The sequence below is a fragment of the Delphinus delphis genome, chromosome 1 (genome assembly GCF_949987515.2).
Source record: "Delphinus delphis chromosome 1, mDelDel1.2, whole genome shotgun sequence".
NCBI lineage: Eukaryota > Metazoa > Chordata > Mammalia > Artiodactyla > Delphinidae > Delphinus > Delphinus delphis.
In genome coordinates, this window is record NC_082683.1 from 152,269,720 (window position 1) to 152,288,981 (window position 19,262).

The following is a 19,262-nucleotide window of genomic DNA, read 5'->3' on the forward strand; positions in this document are numbered from 1 at the left end:
ATTCCTCTGACCGCAAACACAGGGAATGCATTCCGCCTTGTAGGGTACACCAAAAGGTAACTTTAAAAATTGGGGGGAGGGGGACGTCCCTGGTGGTCCAGTGGTTAAGACTCCACGCTCCCAATGCAGGGGGCCCAAGTCCGATCCCTGGTCAGGGAACTAGATCCCACATGCTGCAACTAAGACCCAGTGTGGCCAAATAAATAAATAAATATTTAAAAATTGGCAGGAGACGGGCTTCCCTGGTGGCGCAGTGGTTGAGAATCTGCCTGCCGATGCAGGGGACACGGGTTCGTGCCCTGGTCCGGGAAGATCCCACATGCTGCAGAGCAACTCAGCCCGTGAGCTACAACTACTGACCCTGCACTCTACAGCCCGTGAGTCACAACTACTGAAGCCTGCTCACCTAGAGCCTATGCTCCGCAGCAAGAGAAGCCACCGCAATGAGAAGCCCGCACACAGCAACAAAGACCCAATGTAGCCAAAAATAAATAAAATAAATTTTTTAAAGAAAATAACATGATCAAAGAGGGTTTATTCCAGGACAAAAAATGGTTTAATACTGAGAAATTTATTACATTAATAGAATAAAGGGGGGCTAAAAACAGAAACTCTATGGTATCTTAAGATTTCAAAAACAGAAAAACGGTGGAAAATAAAGATTGAAAATTATAATTTTTTAAAGTTAAAATGGCTTAACAAAAAAGAAAGCTACAATACAACATCTACTCCCAGTAAAAACTCTTTGTAAATTACAAGGAACCTCCTTAGCATGAATGTACTAATTCATCAGAAACTATCAACACATGAGACATGGTAAAACACTAGAGGTAAAGCACTCAAGGCAAAAAAAAAAAAAAAAAAAAAAAGGCAAAAAAAAAGTCTCGCCGTCTGCACCATCATTCAACACTGTTCCAGAGTCCAGTATATGCAATAAGGAAAAAAAGTATAAAGATTAGAAAGGATGAGGCAAAAAATTTAGTATCTGCACATTATATGCTTGCAAACTATAAAATCTAACAATCAACTAAAGAAATTTAAAATAAGATATTTAAAAGATCAATAAATTTCCTGTGCCAGCAACAATCATTCAGATAATAACATTGAATGCAATTCAATTCAAAATCTCAGTGATACTTTATTTTTACTGGAACTTGACAGACTGCAAAACAACCTAGAGTAACTGAGAAAAATAAAGAAAATCTTAAAAAGAATGAGAGGCCTTGCGCTTCCTGATATTATCATAGATGTGAAAGATAACATTTAAATGTAATACTGGCAAATAAATGAGTACAAGATTAACAGAATCCAAGCAATTTCTGGAAAAGGTGGCATTTGAAATTAACCAAAAAATTAGCTACCCATTTGAAAAAAACAATTACTACTTCATACAAAAAGGTTCCAAGGGAATAAAAGCAAGCATGGCAAAGAGGCTTTAGCTCACTAAAAGCACTATATAAGATTCTAAATTTGTAACTATGCTGAACAAAAAAACAAGCAATATTTGACAATGCTTAATGGAAGGAAGAGAGGCAATGTCATATAATTACAATCCTTAGACTACTTTTTTTTGGGGGGGGTTCGCGGGCCCCTCACTGTTGTGCCCTCTCCCGTTGCGGAGCACAGGCTCTGGACGCGCAGGCTCAGCGGCCATGGCTTATGGGCGTAGCCGCTCCGCGGCATGTGGGATCTTCGAGGACCGGGGCACGAACCTGTGTCCCCTGCATCGGCAGGCGGACTCTCAAACACTGCGCCACCAGGGAAGCCCAGACTACATTTTTAATATAAAATATATAACCACCCAAGTACTGGAAAAAAAAAAATGCATGCTATTTTTTTAATAAGCTCAGGATGAAAAACACCTGTCCTTAACATGACACCAAAGTTACAAACCTTAATAAAACTGATGGATTTCACTACATAAAATGAAAAACATTCATATAGCAAAAGGTTTACCAGCAACACGGCCAAAGATTAATATCTTCACTAAAAGGGATGTGTTAAGAACTTTTAAAAATCAAAAAGACTTCATTAATTCAGTAGATTGGTATAATCTCTTTAGGAATTTTAACAATTCTACAAATTCGCATCTAAGAAGTGGTTCAAAGAAATAGTTCACATATATGTGTGTACAGAGCTGTTTTTGGATGCAGGGCTTTTTTGTTTTTAATGGCAAAAACCCAAATGTCTACCAATCAGGGATACATATATTATGGCACATCCATCCATATAAAGGAACACTATGTAGTCATTAGAAAAAGGTGAGGCAGAGCTATGTGTATGGATACTGAACTATGCCACGATAAACTATTAACAGTGCTTTTCTCTGAGGAGGTGGAATTACAGGAAGAGTCCACCTTGTTTATATTGTTTTTACCTTTTTTATAATGTGCATATATTATCAAAAAAAGAGGGGGTAGGGATATTTCCCTCAAAAAAACTAAAAACTCATGAACAATTACAAGAAAAAAATGTGTTGACAATATTTTTTTGATTTTCTTACTGATTCAGGAAAATTATGCCTTAAATTACAAAAATGTTCACTCCTTTAATCAGGGAAAAAAAGAACACATTTCCACACTTACATTATTAGCTGGTTGCTCTCAGCAGCAATGTCTGTGTCTTCACTGAGTTCCAATCTATTACGCCTGTAGGTCGAACCAACACTCAATCCATGAATTAATAATAATGAGGCAGAAAGAATTTTCCTCCTCACATTGCCAAGGAAACCTCTCAGCCACAATTCAAACACAGGGCGTGTTTTTAAAACATCTCCCAACTACTGAGAGATTTAAGTCCATTCAAACAACCTTTGTCAAACTGGAGACAGCTAGGGTTAGTTATCTCCTCAACAAAAAAACAACAAAAAAGAGTTCATATAAAGATGAACTTGAGATTCAAAGAATTATTAAAAAAAAAAAAAGATCCATCTTCCATAGCCGAACAATTAATTTAAAAAGAAAAAAGAAAAAGAACACCAAAATTCAATAAGATCCAATTTCTGGTCTTCAAGATTTCTTCACCTATTAAGAAAAAAACAGAAACCTTCCCCCATCTTTATTATCTGTATAATAAAAACATACTTGTATGTAAAAATATAAAGTGTTTTATGTAAAATATACATATACATATATACTAACTGGCTTATACACACACACACACACACACACACATACACAAATGTGTAGAAATAAAACATTTGGGTAAGTTTTCCCTTTTAAAATACACTACAAAAGCTTTTAAATTTGGGTTCATTATAAAAATAGTGAACTTCCTCTTCTACCAAAGTATCATGAAGTATATTAATATGTTACACTAAATTTTGCCCAGCCCACAAAATAAAGATGAAGGGAAATCCTTACACATATATCGATGTGTACAATGTGGATGTATATATATCATCACATCATCTTTTATCACCTTCAGGGAGTGTTTAACCAAAAAAGATAGAAATGTATAGTTATAGAGTAACTACAGAGCGGTGCAGCAAGCTGTAGAAGGCAGAGCAGCATTATAGTCATCCTGAACTGGCACTGTCAAAATTACAGAAAGCTTCTATCTAATAAGGGAAGATGTTTTCCTTCTGTTATAGCAACACCAGTGTCACCGGCATGACATTCAATGGTGGCCCTGCAAAGGCTTGCTTATGCAGCCTAGTTCCAAATTCTTTACTAGTGATGGCTTCAACTAAAGACTTTATAATTATCCATTTACTCCAGTTAGTAAAAGGGTAAACTTTTGGAGTTGAAATTTCATTTCACAATGGTACATTTACCATTTAAGAATTTCAAAAAAACGAAAAACAAAAACAAAAAACAATTTTGATACATAGAAATGAGTTCTAAATTTTGAACCAGCCCAGTAACAAAGCAATTTTGATTCTCACGTAATAAATACTACATAATTTCTAGGCTAAATCTTGCCAAATACTACCCAAGACAAAACTAAAATCAAAACTTAAAAAAAAGTGGACACCTTTTACTCACACTTAATACTAGTCAATTTTCCAGGAAATTTTTGGGCAGGGAATATCCCCAAATCTAAAATGAAAAAAAGGAAAAATTGGGATCTTACATTAGTTATTCAGTCTGAAACTTTTAATAGACTTTTACTAAAAGTCATCATTTATGGCCTCCCACTCAATCACAAAAACATACTTCCAGAGTGGAAAGGGACAAGATCAATTGAGATCAATTCTCTCATTTTACCAGTGAGGCAATGATTCCTAACACATGAAAATATTGACTGCTTATTTTTAAATAAGAATTAAGGCCAAAATAATCTCATAGTTAAGAATACAGTATTATGGATCATTCAGTATAATTTTTAAATGACATTTAAGATCACTTAAATTCAGAGAAACATTCTGTGGGAAAGGGATACTGGTTTGTCACAGTATACTCATGGGGCTTTCATTCCAATTTCCATTCAATCTTTTTCAATTCTGTAAACTTTCTGTCATTTACCCATAAATAATATAAAAGTAGCTAATCTTTGTTTTTACAATAAAAGTTAAAAAGGGCAATTCAAAGACTAAAAGTAATTTCTTCCTAATTGTTTTCTAATGTCTCCTCTCTATATAGACCCAATCTTAAATATAAAGGGCAACTCTATCACACTCAGTAAGTTGAAATTATAACGCTGACCAGTATGAGGAGGCAATTAGGAATTCCTAAATATAAAACAATTTTGTGAACTTTGTTTTTGCCAAGCTGTAAGTATGAATCAGGGTTTTTAAAGAAATAGAAAAATGGTGGTGATGGGGAGAGATACCAGTTTAGTATGCTTTTTCTCTATTTCATTGGTTTCAGAGCAATCAAACCTCCCAGGTTGAGAGAAATTTTTACTTAAAACCAATTACTAGTTCAGTCTACCAGCCAGAAATAGCCTAAGGCTTTTCAATGCTGCACTATATTTTTTTAATTAAAAAAGTCTTTTTTTCTCTCAATTGGTATAAACAAAATTTCAAGTGACAGCTACACTGAGTTACTACTATGAAATCTTTAATCTTCACTTTGTCAACATTATATTACCCCTGAGGAATTTTCAGCCCTTTCTGTGTTTTCAGGTTTCCCCAGATTGTGCATAAAGAATAATTAGTATAACTGTATACAACAATTATAGCAATTAGGACACAGTAACATAGCAATAAGTTGCCCATTTTAAATGGAGAAAGGAAAAAGAAATTAAGATAATATTTCTTTTTCATTGCTTTGAATAACTTCATTCTCAGGATCCCAGCTCAGAACCAATGAAGAATAATCATAGTTAACATTTTTCAAGTTCATTTTCAGAAACATCAGCTGTTCTATATTGTCAAAGTCCAGGCTCATGATCTGCTTTGGATGAAAGTGGCTATTTGCAGTAAAGATACATTCAGACTGCCAACTACACATGGGGCAGCTCAGATACTGAATGGCAACTTGGGTCAAAGCTGGCCATACGCTCACCTTCTTCTGCCAGTAAATCAAAGGGTCATCACCTCCTGAGGTCTCTGAATACTTCTCTTTGAAGTATTCATCCACTACTGCCATAGCAGAAGGAAACATGAAGCTTTTGCCTCCAATGGCAACATTATCTGCAGCTGAACTATCAACAGACCCTGAACTGGAGGTGCCTTCTCTTATAGATGAGGTAAATGAATCAGCTCCTACTATGGCTAAGGAACCAGAAGCTTCTGAAGTTGCAATATGGCAGACCTCTGATGAAGATTCCATATAGTTACAAACTTCTTCTGCAAGGATCTGCTTGTAAGTTTCCAAATGTGCACCTTGAGGGAAAAAGTCTTCCAAACTGTTTTTAAAGCAAGGGTCTAACAAAGCAGCCAAGATACAGGGCTTGGATTTGAGCATGGCACTTAATAGGGTATCAGTTTCAAGTTTCAGAGATAAACTGTCTACCAGATTGAGGGCCTGAGTAATACCTCTAACTTGAAAACCTTCTCTGAGTTTCTGCAGGGAAAGGAGTAGATGATGGATTAGGGGTAGCACCTGATTCAATCCTGTGGTCTTCACACTCACTTTCTGGGTGGCCTCCTCAAATGGTTTAAGAATATCACAAACATACGTCATTAGAGTCCACTGAAGGGAGGTGAGCACAACTCCACTGGCTCTACCAAGACTATGGTGAACTGAGTAACAATGCTCCAAGAGCCATTTTAACATATAAAAGGTAGAAATCCAATGGCCAGCTTCATCCTGCTTCAAATTTTTCCATGGAAGTTGGTGATCATTTTGGAATTCTTGTAGTATCTGACGGGCCTTGACTGAATGACTAAAATGATGACAGGTTTTCCTAGCAGCCACTAACATGTTCTCAATGCTTTTGTGCTCACAGAAAAAGTCTTGAATGACTGTATTTAAACAATGCAGAAGGCATGGCACATGGGTAAAACCACCATCTTTGACTGCATGTACTACATTAGAAGAATTGTCAGAAACGATGAAGCTAGGGATGAGGAAATTAGGAGAAAGCCACAGACCAATCTGGTCACTTAATTCTTGTAAAATGTTGGTTATCAAACAGTCTTTGGCCAAACCTGTTACACAGAGAACTGCCCACTTTCTAAAATTGGGGATCCTGCCATTACTGGAAGAAGGTGTAGTTTGCAAAGAGACCCAGTGTACAGTCACAATGAAATAGTCAGTGGATGGGTCATGGGTCCATATGTCCACAGTCAAGTGGATCTTTTGGCTTTGAACATTCTCCAAAGTTAAGAAAATTTTTTCTCTGACCCAATCATATAATTGAGGCACAGCCTTAGTGAAAAAGTAAGTTTCAGATGGTAACCTATAGTCAGGGGCCACAATCTGCATGAACCTCTGAAAGGCTGGAGTTGAGAAATAGTTGTAAGGATGCATATCTTCCACAATCATTTGAATAATTGCTTGACTTATTTGACTTGAGGTTGAATTTTCACAATATGTTGTTTCTTGTTCCTGTGCATGCATTAGAGTGTCTTGCTCTGCAACAGGAATAGGACTCTCAGATCTTCTATTTTCAACCTCTAATACAGGAGGTTCATCTGAATCAGAGTCACTAAGGTCCTCAGCTGTTACATCCTGGCTGCCTGTAGACTTCTCTCCAGGCAAAGTATCACTCAAGAGATCATTTCTCTCAGTCTCAGCTTCATCTAATCCATTTCCAACTGCACCACTGTCTTTGTTGGCAACTGCCCAATGGATGGGATGTGTGGCCTGCAGGTGTCGTTGAAGTGTCGAAGTTCCTAAGTGAGAACCCGGCCTACCCCGGCTCACACTTCTTTTACATATATTACAGACAGCTCTTGAGATGTGCTGAGGATCAGTATAGAAAAAATTCCAAACTGCAGATGTCTTGGCTCTTGTTCCAGGAATTAAGGCATGCTTGACAATGTTACTTTTGATGAGAAATCTCCCTCTTTCTGCCTTCAGGGCATCAGATACTGATTTATCACGTTTCTTTCCCATTCCATTATTATCCAATGGATCAGTAGGGATATATTCAAAGCTTCCACTGCTTCCCGCAGAAGAGGGAGATAAAGGTACATCCAAAGTAAAATCCTCCTCCCCACTAGTAACTCCAAATTTGTTTGCCCTGGTCCAGTGAGGTGAATGCCTTGCCTGCAGATGTCGCTGAAGAGTAGATGTCCCGAGATGGCTACCTGGTTTACCCCTGCTAACACTTTTTTCACAGAGGTTACAAATAGCCCGCCAGGTGTACTGGGGGTCAACATGAAAGAAGTGCCACACGATGGAGGTCTTGGCTCTAGTACTAGGTAAATAGATCTGTTTTTCTATATTGCTCTCAAAAAGACTTTCTTCATCCTGCTCAGGGGCATTGGAAGCCAACAAAGCAGGGGCATCTGCAACTGGCCTCCCAGATACCAAATCCTTACTAAACTTTTTCGCAAGGATCAGTTTCTTTCGTCGCCTTTTCCCCTTAATTCGCAAACCCTTCTTTCTTTTCTTTTTCGCGGGCAATTTTGCCTCTTTATCCAGTCCTTCTGCCACCATCTTTCCCTCTACCACATCTTCATCTGTATTAGACGTAATAGGAACACATCCCAGAATCCCAGCACCACTAAAAGTGCTACATCTTCTGCCAGGAGAGAGTGAGGAAACTGGTACACTTAAGGCACATACACTCATTCTTTTTATGTCTCTGAAATTCGTACCAGAATCTATTGGTGGGTTTACTCCTCAAACAGATATACAGCTGTTCCTCTCTACTTGCATTACCTTTTCTCCAATTTCTATGGGGAGTCAAATTCCCGTTGGACCAATGACTTCCAAACCAGGTTATTTTTGGAGGAAAAATGACAGCAATGGAGAACATTCCCAAACGCTTTCACAGAGGGCTTTCAGATCCCTTCCAACTTTCTGAGTTCTGAATTCAAACAGTCCAATTTACTCATGTTACAGGAAAAAGAACTGAGGCCTACTTTCCCAGAGTAATAGAGTTGATCAGTAGCAGCTAGAAACCAGGTCTTCCAAATCCCAGGTTCATGTTCTTTCTGCTTCAAGAACTATACCTGCTTGAAATGTCTTCAGTTTTTAAAATATGTATTTTGTATGCTGCCTCATGATAGCAACATCAATTTCCCTTAATTCTGAAGTTAATTATTCTCAGTAAATTTCATTTAAACAAAAACATAGTGCATCATTCAACATTCATCGTTTAGGACTGTGATTTGGCAATAAAACCCAAAATGTCAATTCTGGAAAGCTAAATCAGACTCCACATACTGGTCATTAACAGCAAATTCTAGTTGAGGCCTTTCAACTCTAATTAAAAGTAACACAATTTTTTTAAAATGTGGGTACCTAAAAAAAATGCTTTGGGAGTAAAATTTTTAAATTTTACTCAGAAGCTGAATTTTCAATTTACTGTTCGTATGGAGAGTTAATCCATGCTTGGTTTTCAAACATTTTTAGTCTGGAGAAGCATTACAGCCTGTAAATGAGTAACTCCTAGGTTGGACTCTATATGAGCAGCAAAAACTGAAATATTAGCTTTAAACCACTTCCATGCCTTCTCGGTTGATCCCTCCCCTTCCCCCAATACCTACATACATTTACCCTAAAAAGCATCGCTATCACTAGTTCAGCCTCCTTCTCAAGGTCCAGAACCAAGGCCTGGAAGATGTCAACAATATGGGCCTTCCCCATAGGAATCCGCACCGATTATGGGAGTTTAGGGGGTGTTCTTCATTACGGTTTCATCAGTCCTACAAGGAGAACGGAAGTGTCCCTGTTGCTCTTGACTCCGATGCTGAGGGCTGGGAGTGGGAAGTGTAATTAAGGTAGGGAAGGGGTGTAGGATACCGGAATAAGGTCGGTGGCTTTCTGTGTGTGGAGTTTGAGAAAATCTCCCAAGTAGTGGGACCCTGGAGAGGAATGAGAGTAGGTAAAATCAGCTCCTGGCACTCAATTTGACTTAGGCAGCGGGGGTCCGCTCAACTACGGAAACTGTTGCCCCCAAAGAAAGCAATCTAGTGTCAGTTCTCCTCTGGGAGTAGGGAAACAAGTCGGCTTCCTGGGGCTGCTCCGGGCTCCTACAGTTTCACCAACACCGGATGTGGGGGAGGGGAAGAAGGTTCGTTGGGAAAAGGAGCAGGCGCCGTGGGGGTGGGGTGGGGTGAAGTGGGGTGGGGGTGGGGTGGATGGGAGCGGGAGCCTGGGGCTCCCAGCCCGCCCCGGCGACGGCAGCGGCCGGGAGGTGGGGGAGGGGGTCGTTACCGTGGGGCCGAAGGACCCGCTCTGACTTCCCGGGCTAGGCCGCGACCCAGGGGCGAGGGGAGGCCGTGGCCACTCCCCTCGCCCTCTCCCCCACCTCCCCGGTCCCAAGCCACCCGGGAAGCAAAAAACGGGTCTAGTTACCAGAGAACAGAAACTTTACCGAACCGTCGACACTATCCCCGACTCCCGTTTGCTGCCACGTCTTTCTTCTTTCTTAGCCGCTGCCGCCCGCCGTCCTCTCAGCAGCAACACCAGCAGAAACCCAACACTGCCAGAGTCAAAGATGGCGCCCAGCTACAGGCTCAGCTCTAAGACCCGGCCACTAAAAGTGCCAGCACGACGCAAAGCGCAAAGGTTCTGGGAGATGTAGTTTCCTCTATGAGGCGCGGCTTAAGATGGCTTCCCCGGGTAAGAGAGGGTCACGTGAGAGGAGAGGCGATAAACTGGTGGCGTCCCTTCCTTTCTAAAGCACGCGTTTTAGAAAGTTACGGGTGTTTTGAAACCGTCTTTGATTTAAAAAAAATTTTTTAATCAAATTCACGTAATAAGCGAGGAAATCGCGAGAATTGTCTCTACCAGACAGTGGGCGCTCAGTTTATTCTCACCAGAGTGTTTGCTTAATGAATAAATCGTCCAAATCCTGTGTTAATTTGATTTAGAAATAAACTACTTTTTTCTTGCAATGTTGAAGGATTTGTGCATTTATTTTTATTTGAGGAAGTGAAATGGGTTTGAGGGAAGTTTCTTTTATTTCTTAAAACAAATTTTCGTTTTGGAAAAACAATTCATGCTCATTAAGAAGTTGACAAGGATTGAGACGTGAAAAGGAAAAAGATCACTTGCCTACCCACTTCATTATTGATATTAGCCTGTATTTTCCCACTTGAATGTCTTTCCTTTTTTCCCCCGATTATAAAGTAAGGCATGAGTTTTTTTTAAAGGTAATAATAGAGAAATGTAAACGTAGAAAGTTTAAATCTGCGTTAACCTCATTCCTGAGAAATAATCTCTCATTAATTTAACATGTATTCTTGCTAACTTTTTTGTATGCAAATATACTTAAATATATTGCACTGATACAGCAGGAGCCCAAGATACCCCCTGGGTTATAGGCTCAACAGAACTTGGATAAAGGATCCATTTCTGCTACTAAGAAAGGATACACTTGATGGTAAAGCTGATGGGATTCCAGGCCTCTTTTATTTCCTCTTGGGCTTGTTTCCCCACCTGCCAGCCTAGTGAGAGCGTCCCAGCCAATCCAGACGGGTGAGTCTCTTCACACTTGAGCTGCTATCTCCTTTTAAAGTGAGAAGCCACAGCATTAGAATCGTAGCACCAATCCCTGTATAACATAACAATACTCTGTTGCCATGTCAACCAGCCCTACAAGTAGGTTCTTGGTAACCAGTTTCTGTCTATGCCACAACACCTAGGGTTTTTCAGTTTAACAGAAGGCTTTCCAAACAGCTGAAATGTTTTCCAGACTAGGACTTTCAAGCCGCATCCAAGACCTAATACGTAACCAAACTGTAGTTTCGGCCTCTCCCAGGAGTGAAATTTTAATTTCCTGGTCAGCACTAGTGAGGCAATCTGCCTGATAAGATTCCCCCCTACCTTTCTCTAAGAAAGGGTAAATTTCCCCAAAAGAATCCACTTTTAACTTCCTTGTCCCACCTGCTTTCTGCCTGTAAAAACCTTCCATTTTATACAACTCCCTCCTTCTATTTGTTAGATGGGATGCTGCCTGGTTCATGAAACGTTGAATAAAGCCAATTTCATCTTTAAATGTACTCGGCTCAAGATTTGTTCTTTAACAATAGTTATATTTCATCAAATCTAAGGTATCATTGATTATAGCGTGCATCTTATTTTACAGGCCTCTAAGAGAAAAAACTGCCGCTTAAACTCTGACAGGCCATTGATCAGAGATATTAAAATTTGATAGGATGTTCATCTCAGAATGAATGAAATACAGTAATTTCAGGATAAGAACAGGCTAAAACTATGCATATTGCTTTGCAACTTGCTTTTTTTCTTCCACTTTACCATTTATCTTGAGTATCTTTTAATGGTCATCAGTGCTTAGAGGCCTACCATATTCTTTTTAACAGCTCTCATACCATGGTAAGGCTGTTTTGCAGTAAATTTCACAAGTTCCTTTTTGATGGAAATAATCCTGTTTCCGTCTCCATTAGTCTCTCCCAAGGGGGAAAAGAGAAATAATGGAGTAATAGGGACACTGAAGAATGCAGAAGTTAAAAGCCTCTGGCTATTAAAAAGAGGGAGAACTAGTTAGGGAATCCTCTGAAGTCCAGGTGGGAACCCACATGGGGATCCCCCCACCCCACCCCATATATACAAACAGAATTCTCAGGGGTGGATGTGGGCTTGCCCCTTGTTTGTTAAAAGGGGATAAATTATCTAGGCCAAGGGCACAATGCCAGATTTTCCCTACTCACACCCCACCTTGATTCTAAATGAATTTCAAACAATCTTTAGACCTCTTCAGTAAGTAATTGACAAAACATTTTACCATGTGCAATGTGAGAGCAAAGGTTTTGTAGAGCCCTCTAGAAAAATAATGCAAAATTATTGAGAATTGATTCAAAAGTGAATATTTATTTAGACTAGGAAAGGAAATCACAATAAATTACACATAAAAAAATCTTGTACTATATATATTACAAACTCAAAAAAGTCATACTTTTTTTTAACCAATAAACTATAATCCTCTATAATAGACTTTTCTATATATTTAGCTGCATAGTTTTTGATTGCCTCTTCATATGACAATCTTGTAATATTTCTATAAAAAGAATAAAAAATACATCAGTCTTCCCTCTGGAATTTTTAATAAAAATAGTTTTATCAATGATAGTTTAGAAAAGTCTCTTATTTCACAGCTTATTGGTAAAATTGGTGAAAATTATAGATTTGTTGTCAAATTTAGGGAAACTTCCATCAAGTTTCTTACATATGTAAGCACTAAGACTTCATAGAATATTGAATTATTTAATATATTCTTGACCAGGAGAGAACAATCACTTTTGCTAGATATATTAGTTATCTATTGCTACATAATAAATTATCCCTAAATTTACTGGCTTAAAACAATGAACATTTATCACCTCACAGTTTCTGTGGGTCAGGAATTCAGGAGCAGTTTAGCTGGGTGGTTCTTGCTCAGGTTCTCTCATGAGATGGTAATCAAGTTGTTGGCCATCTCTACAAGTCATCTGAAGGCTTGACTGGGGCTAGAGGATCCATTTCCAAGCTCTCTCATATAGACCTCAGTTTCTTACCATGTGGACCTCTCCACGGGGCTGCTCAGGATTTTTCCAAACATTAGTTTCTGGTTACATAAATTTCAAACCTTGTCTCTCCTCCACAATGTACATGCCACTTATATCAAGATATGACCTCTGGCCCTACAACTTTGGGTCATAATGCCAGATGAGTCTACATAGCAGGTAATAGGGGTATTGTTGAAAGCCATTTCTACACCTAAATGTCTGGCAATAACTTAACTCTAAGTGACTGTACACCACATAAATAAAACCCAAAATATTTGTATCCCAACTCAACTTCCTCTTAGCAGGATCCCAAAAATGTCCAACAAGGGGAAGGTATTGGAGAGAGAGTCTGAGTGAAAAGAAACAAGGATCTTAGTCATTGCTATGAAAATATCTTACTTATGGAATTTTATGATAACCACATGAGCATATTGCTAAGGCCTTGCCCAGAGCCTTGAAGGGGGCTTGTGCAAGTAGGGGGCCTGAAGGTTAAACTTCTTTAGCTTCATGTTAAATCCTCCTCTCTTGGTATAGTATGTTGACTGTGGAGCCATATGATCTAGATTCAAATCCTGGCCTGTCCCTCCTCTGAAGCTCTAGCCAACTCTGTGGGCTCCACAAGTTGGCAGTAGCCCTCTTTTTGTACTTCCCACATTAGAGAACAGAATGGGAGGGGAACTACCACATGAGTAGCTAGTCCCTTCTCTGACCCAGTGTCCATCACCACTATCCATCAACCTTCCTCTTTTTCTTCTTGCCTTTGGGTCTCAAATGTCTGACATGAGTAAGGAAATAGGAACCAACAGAGTCTCCTAGCGAGGAGCCTTGCACAGGAGTCACAAATACCTGTTAACTGCAATGGATAAATTAAAAACTTCTTGCTCTAGCTGCAAGACCAGAGCTGGTATCACTGAAATCAACCTTCCTAGGACTGCCTTCCCCTCTTCACTCCCAGTGCTTTTCTTATTTCCTTATATAGAATTTTTTCCTTGGTATTTAATTTTGGAGTGGGGTAACTGTAGTTCTGTTGGGTGATGGGTTAGTTAAGAAAAAGCAGATTAGGTTCTCATTCCCGTTTATCTTATACTAAGTATTCTTCTATGTTTAGGTTGCTGTGCTAGGCATTGTGAGGAATCCCAAATAGGCATAATATGTGGAATTGCCCATGTGGAACTTTTCCAGAAGACATGATAAACGTAAAGATAAGTAACTGCCATGTACTGTACATCAAGTGTCCAGCTACAGTTTAGATCTGGGATTACAAACTCAAATGCTTACGTGAGCCAGGCTCGTGTGTATATGAGAATGATGAGCCAGGTGTAAGAAGAAAACTCGAGGGACTTCCCTGGTGGTCCAGTGGTTAAGAATCCACCTTCCAATGCAAGGGACGTGGGTTCGACCCCTGGTCAGGGACCTAAGATCCGACATGCCGCGGGGCAACTAAGCCCACGTGCTACAACTACTGAGCTCGTGAACTCTGGAGCCTGTGTGCCACAACTAGAGAAGCACGTGCACCGCAATGAAGAGCCCGTGCACTGTAATGAAAAGATCCCGCATGCAGCAATGAAGATCCTGCATGCCGCAAATAAGACCTGACGCAGCCAAGTAAGTAAATAAATAAATAAATAATTTTAAAATTATTAAAAAAAAAAGAATAAAACTTGAGAATGCATGCCCTAGCTAAAGGTCCCACTGTTACATTCAACTCCAGCCTAGACTTGCCAGGTGGGAATGCCTGATTTTTCAATGGAAGGCAGGAACTCAGATTTTTATGTGAAAATTTATGATTGAGCTGATTCAAATGAAACAAACAAAAAAATCACTTCATGGCCTGGCCTGCAACTCTACTTTAGTTCTAGAAAGGAAGAGGTGGTCATTGAAAAGTGCAGTGTTCCAGGAAATACTTCCTGGAGGGAGTGAGACCTAAGCTGACCTTAAACTATGACAGAGTGAGAGGTAAGTGAAGACTATGTTAGGGAGATCCCTGAAGGAGCTAGGAGAGAAATTCAGCTGGGGAAGAGTCTACAGACTACAGGAAGAGAGAACATTGTAAAAGTAGGTTGGAGAAAGATTATGGAGGCCCTTGAATGTTGGAAAGGCATTTGAATAATATTCCTTGGACATTAGGAATTCCTTGAAGACTTTGGAACAGGGACAGAAAGGTAGAGGATGTGACATTTGCAAATTTGTGTTTCATAAAGTCTAAACTAGTGGTGATGTTCAGCAGGAGTGATGACAGTAAAGAGTCAACAGGAGAATCGAGGAGTGGTCCCTTATTGATCCTACCCATGACCCCCTCTGGTCTCTTGTATTATTTTTTTTTAAGGTAAGACATAGCTTTTATTGTCATTGTTTTCTTTTCAAATATTTATTTATTTATTTAGGCTGTGTGGGTCTTAGTGGATTCCTTAGTTGCAGCATGCAGACTCTTAGTTGCGGCATGTGTGCGGGATCTAGTTCCCCAACCGGGATCAAACCCAGGCCCCCTGCATTGGGAGCGTGGAGTCTTACCCACTGGACCACCAGGGAAGTCCCCATTGTCACTGTTTTCTAAAAAATGGCACTACACTGTACGTACCATTCTGAGACTTGTTCTTCTCACTTAAAACTATCTGGAGTTCTTTCTAAGCTGGCACGTGTGTGTCACCTCAACCCTGGTTCAGCTGCAAAGAGCTCTGCACGAAGAGTTTTGAGTCTCCCACTTGCAGAGTAGGGTACACCCAGAGCCATGCAGCAGCTTCTCTACTGACAACTCCACTAAGAGTGATCTTGACCCATTTGAGTCTTTGCTTTTAGGGTATGAGGGGGACACTATGAGCACTTAAGAGGGTTCTTGTATTTAAAAAGATTTTTCTTTTATTGAAGTATAGTTGATTTACAACTATGTTAGTTTCTGGTGTACAGCAAAGTGATTCAGTTATACATATATATACATATGCTTTTTCATATTCTTTTCCATTATGGTTTATTATAGCATATTGAATATAGTTCCCTGTGCTATACACTAGGACCTTGTTATTTTTATACATAGTAGTGTGTATCTGCTAATCCCAAACTCCTAATTTATCCCTCCCCCTGCCTTTCCCCTTTGGTAGCCGTAAGTTTGTTTTCTATGTCTGTGAGTCTGTTTCTGTTTCATAAGTAAGTTCATTTGTGTCATATTTTAGATTCCACATATAAGTGATATCATACGGTATTTGTTTTTCTCTTTCTGACTTACTTCACTCAGTATGATAATCTCTAGTTCCATCCATATTGTTGCAAATGGCATTATTTCATTCTTTTTTATGGTTGGGTAGTATTTCCATTGTGTATATGTACACTACATCTTTTTTATCCATCCATCTGTCAATGAACATTTTGTTTGCTTCCATGTTTTGGCTATTGTAAATAGTGCTGCTATAAACATTGGGGTCCATATATCTTTTCAAATTATAGTTTTCTCCAGATATATGCCCAGGAGTGGGATTGCTGGATGATATGGCAACTCTATATTTAGTTTTTTAAGGAAGCTCCATACTGTTTTCCATAGTGGCTGCAACATAATTCCCACCAACAGTGTAGAAGAATTCCCTTTTCTCCACACCCTCTCCAGCATTTGTATTTGTGGACTTTTTAATGATGGCCATTCTGACCAGTGTGAGGTGGTACTCACTGCAGTTTTGATTTGCATTTCTCCAGTAATTAGAGATGTTGAGCATCTTCCAATGTGCCTGTTGTTCATCTGTATGTCTTCTTTGGAGAAATGTCTGTTTAGGTCTTCTGCCCATTTTTCGATTGAGTTGTTTTTTTGTTATTGAGTTGTATGAGCTGTTTGTATATTTGGGAAATAAAGCCCTTGTCGGTTGCATCATTTGCAAGTATTTTCTCCCAGTCCATAGGTTGTCTTTTCGTTTTGTTTATGGTTTCCCTTGCTGTGCAAAAGCTTGTAAGTTTGATTAGGTACCATTTGTTTATTTTTGCTTTTATTTATGTTGCTTTGGGAGATTCGCCTATGAAAACTTTGGTATGATTTATGTCAGAGAATGTTTTGCCTATGTTCTCTTCTAGGAGTTTTATGGTACCATGTCTTATATTTAAATCTTTAAGCCATTTGGGTTTATTTTTGTGTGTGGTATGAGGGGTGCTCTTACTTCATTGATTTGCATGCGGCTGTCCAACTTTCCCAACGCCACTTGCTGAGGAGACTGTCTTTGCTCCACTGTATATTCTTGCCTCCTTTGTTAAAGATTAATTGAATGTGGGTATGTGGGTTTCTTTCTGGGCTCTCTTTCTGTTCCATTGATCCAGTGTCTATTTTTGTGCCAGTACCATGCTGTTTTGATGACTTCTTTGTCTGAAGTCTGGGAGGGGTATGCCTCCAGCTTCTTTCTTCTTCTTCAGGATTGCTATGGCAATTCTGGGTCTTTCATGGTTTCATATAAATTTTAGGATTATTTGTTTTAGTTCTGTGAAAAATGTCATGGGTAATTTGATAGGGATCACATTCAATCTGTAGATTGCTTTGGGTAGTATGGCCATTTTAACAATATGAATTCTCCCAATCCAAATTATCTCTTGTATTTTAACTTGTTCCTCTCTAAGTTGTTCCCCAAAGGCTAGTAACATATATGACTCCCCATTCCATTTTTTAAAAAGGCTGGGGTATGGGTGTAGGCGAACATTATGCTCAATTCCTTGTTTCCCTCTGGCACACCTACTTTCTCATTTTTTTAAAATAAATTTATTTATTTTATTTATATTTATCTGGGGCTGCATTGGGTCTTTGTTGTTGTGCGCAGGCTTTCTCTAGTTGCGGCGACTGGGAACTACTCTTCGTTGCGCACGCGGGCTTCTCATTGTTGTGGCTTCTCTTGTTGCAGAGCACGAGTTCTAGGCACACAGGCTTCTGTAGTTGTGGCACGCGGGCTCAGAAATTGTGGCTCACAGGCTCTAGAGAGCAGGCTCAGTAGTTGTGGCACATGGGCTTAGTTGCATCCGTGGCATGTGGGATCTTCCTGGACCAGGGCTCGAACCCGTGTCCTCTGCATTGGCAGGTGGATTCTTAACTACTGCGCCGCCAGGGAAGCCCCTACTTTCTCATTTTATCTTCATTGCCGAATTCCTTGGCTCTTTCTTCACCTCTCATACACGCTTCTATATATTTCATTTGGATTTATATCTGTGTGGCTTCTCTGAAATTACTGTAGTAGGGTCATTAGTTTTAAATTGAATGGATCCTTTTCTGTGCTTATTTTTCTTATTAATCAGCATTTATTGATAGTTTATTATGTGCCAGATATTGTGCTAATAGCTTTATATACATTATCTAACTTAATCCGGACAATAACTCTATTAGATAAGTAATATTATTAATCTCTTTTTGCAAATGCTTATAAAGTTCTGGTGATGTGTCCAAGGTGTCATTGTCAGTAAGTGGCAAAACTAGGATTTACACCCAGGTCTGTCCAACTCCAAATCATTATGCAATCATTTGGCCTCACTCACCATTTTCTTTCTTTAAACTCCTCCTCCCATGGTTTGAAGGACAAAATTCTGTCTCAGTTTCCTTCCAGATTCTCTGGCTGCCTGTTCTCTAGTTCCTTTGTAGGTTTCCCCTCCTCTATCATCTCTCACTTAGCTGTGATTCAGTCCTCAGCCCTCATCTTTTCTCACTCTGCATTCTCTCCGTGGGTTATTTCATCCACTTCCTTGGTTTCGACTATGAATTAATTATATGTGGTGACTCTCAGATCTGAATCTCCGACCCAGATCTCTCTTCAACTGGCTTTAGGAATCTTTGATCAGATGTTTCAGAGGTACTTTAAATTCCAAACAAAAACTGAAATCATCATCTTGTCCCCAACATCTATATTTCCTCCTGAAGTCTTTGTCTTAGTGGATGGTGCCACTCACCATCCACCCAGTTACTGAGGTCAGAAATCTGGGAATGGGGACTTCCCTGGTGGTCCGGTGGCTAAGGCTCTGCGCTCCCAATGCAGGGGGGCCGGGTTCGACCCCTGGTCAGGGGACTAGGTCCCACATGCCTCAAGTAAGTGTTCACATGCCACAACTAAAAAAAAAAGATCCCACATGCGGCAACAAAGATCCCACGTGCCACAACTAAGACCCAGTGCAGCCAGATAAATAAATATTAAAAAAAAAAAAAAATCTGGGAATCAATGAGGACTTCTCTCTTTTCTCACCTTCCATATCCAAATACTTAGGAAATCCTATTGACTTTACCTCCTAAATATCTCTCGAATATTCC

At 39.6% G+C, this 19,262-nt stretch overlaps 2 protein-coding genes across 2 annotated transcripts; both read right to left on the bottom strand.

Annotated features, from left to right (window-relative positions):
- Positions 1–3,413: 3,413 nt before the first annotated feature.
- Positions 3,414–3,993, bottom strand: LOC132414062 (uncharacterized). The gene has a single exon (XM_059996350.2). It carries the CDS (start codon positions 3,519–3,521, stop codon positions 3,423–3,425), a length of 99 nt encoding a protein of 32 aa, XP_059852333.1. The 5' UTR covers positions 3,522–3,993; the 3' UTR covers positions 3,414–3,422.
- Positions 3,994–4,039: 46 nt separating this feature from the next.
- Positions 4,040–9,867, bottom strand: ZBED6 (zinc finger BED-type containing 6). Its single transcript, XM_059996271.2, has one exon. It carries the CDS (start codon positions 8,127–8,129, stop codon positions 5,187–5,189), a length of 2,943 nt encoding a protein of 980 aa, XP_059852254.1. The 5' UTR covers positions 8,130–9,867; the 3' UTR covers positions 4,040–5,186.
- Between the last annotated feature and the right edge of the window lie 9,395 nt (positions 9,868–19,262).

What these genes read in the sequence shown, in the direction of transcription:
- ZBED6 (XM_059996271.2), bottom strand. Translation starts at nt 8,129, where the DNA reads ATGAGTGTATGTGCCTTAAGTGTACCAGTTTCCTCACTCTCTCCTGGC.
- LOC132414062 (XM_059996350.2), bottom strand. Translation starts at nt 3,521, where the DNA reads ATGACTATAATGCTGCTCTGCCTTCTACAGCTTGCTGCACCGCTCTGT.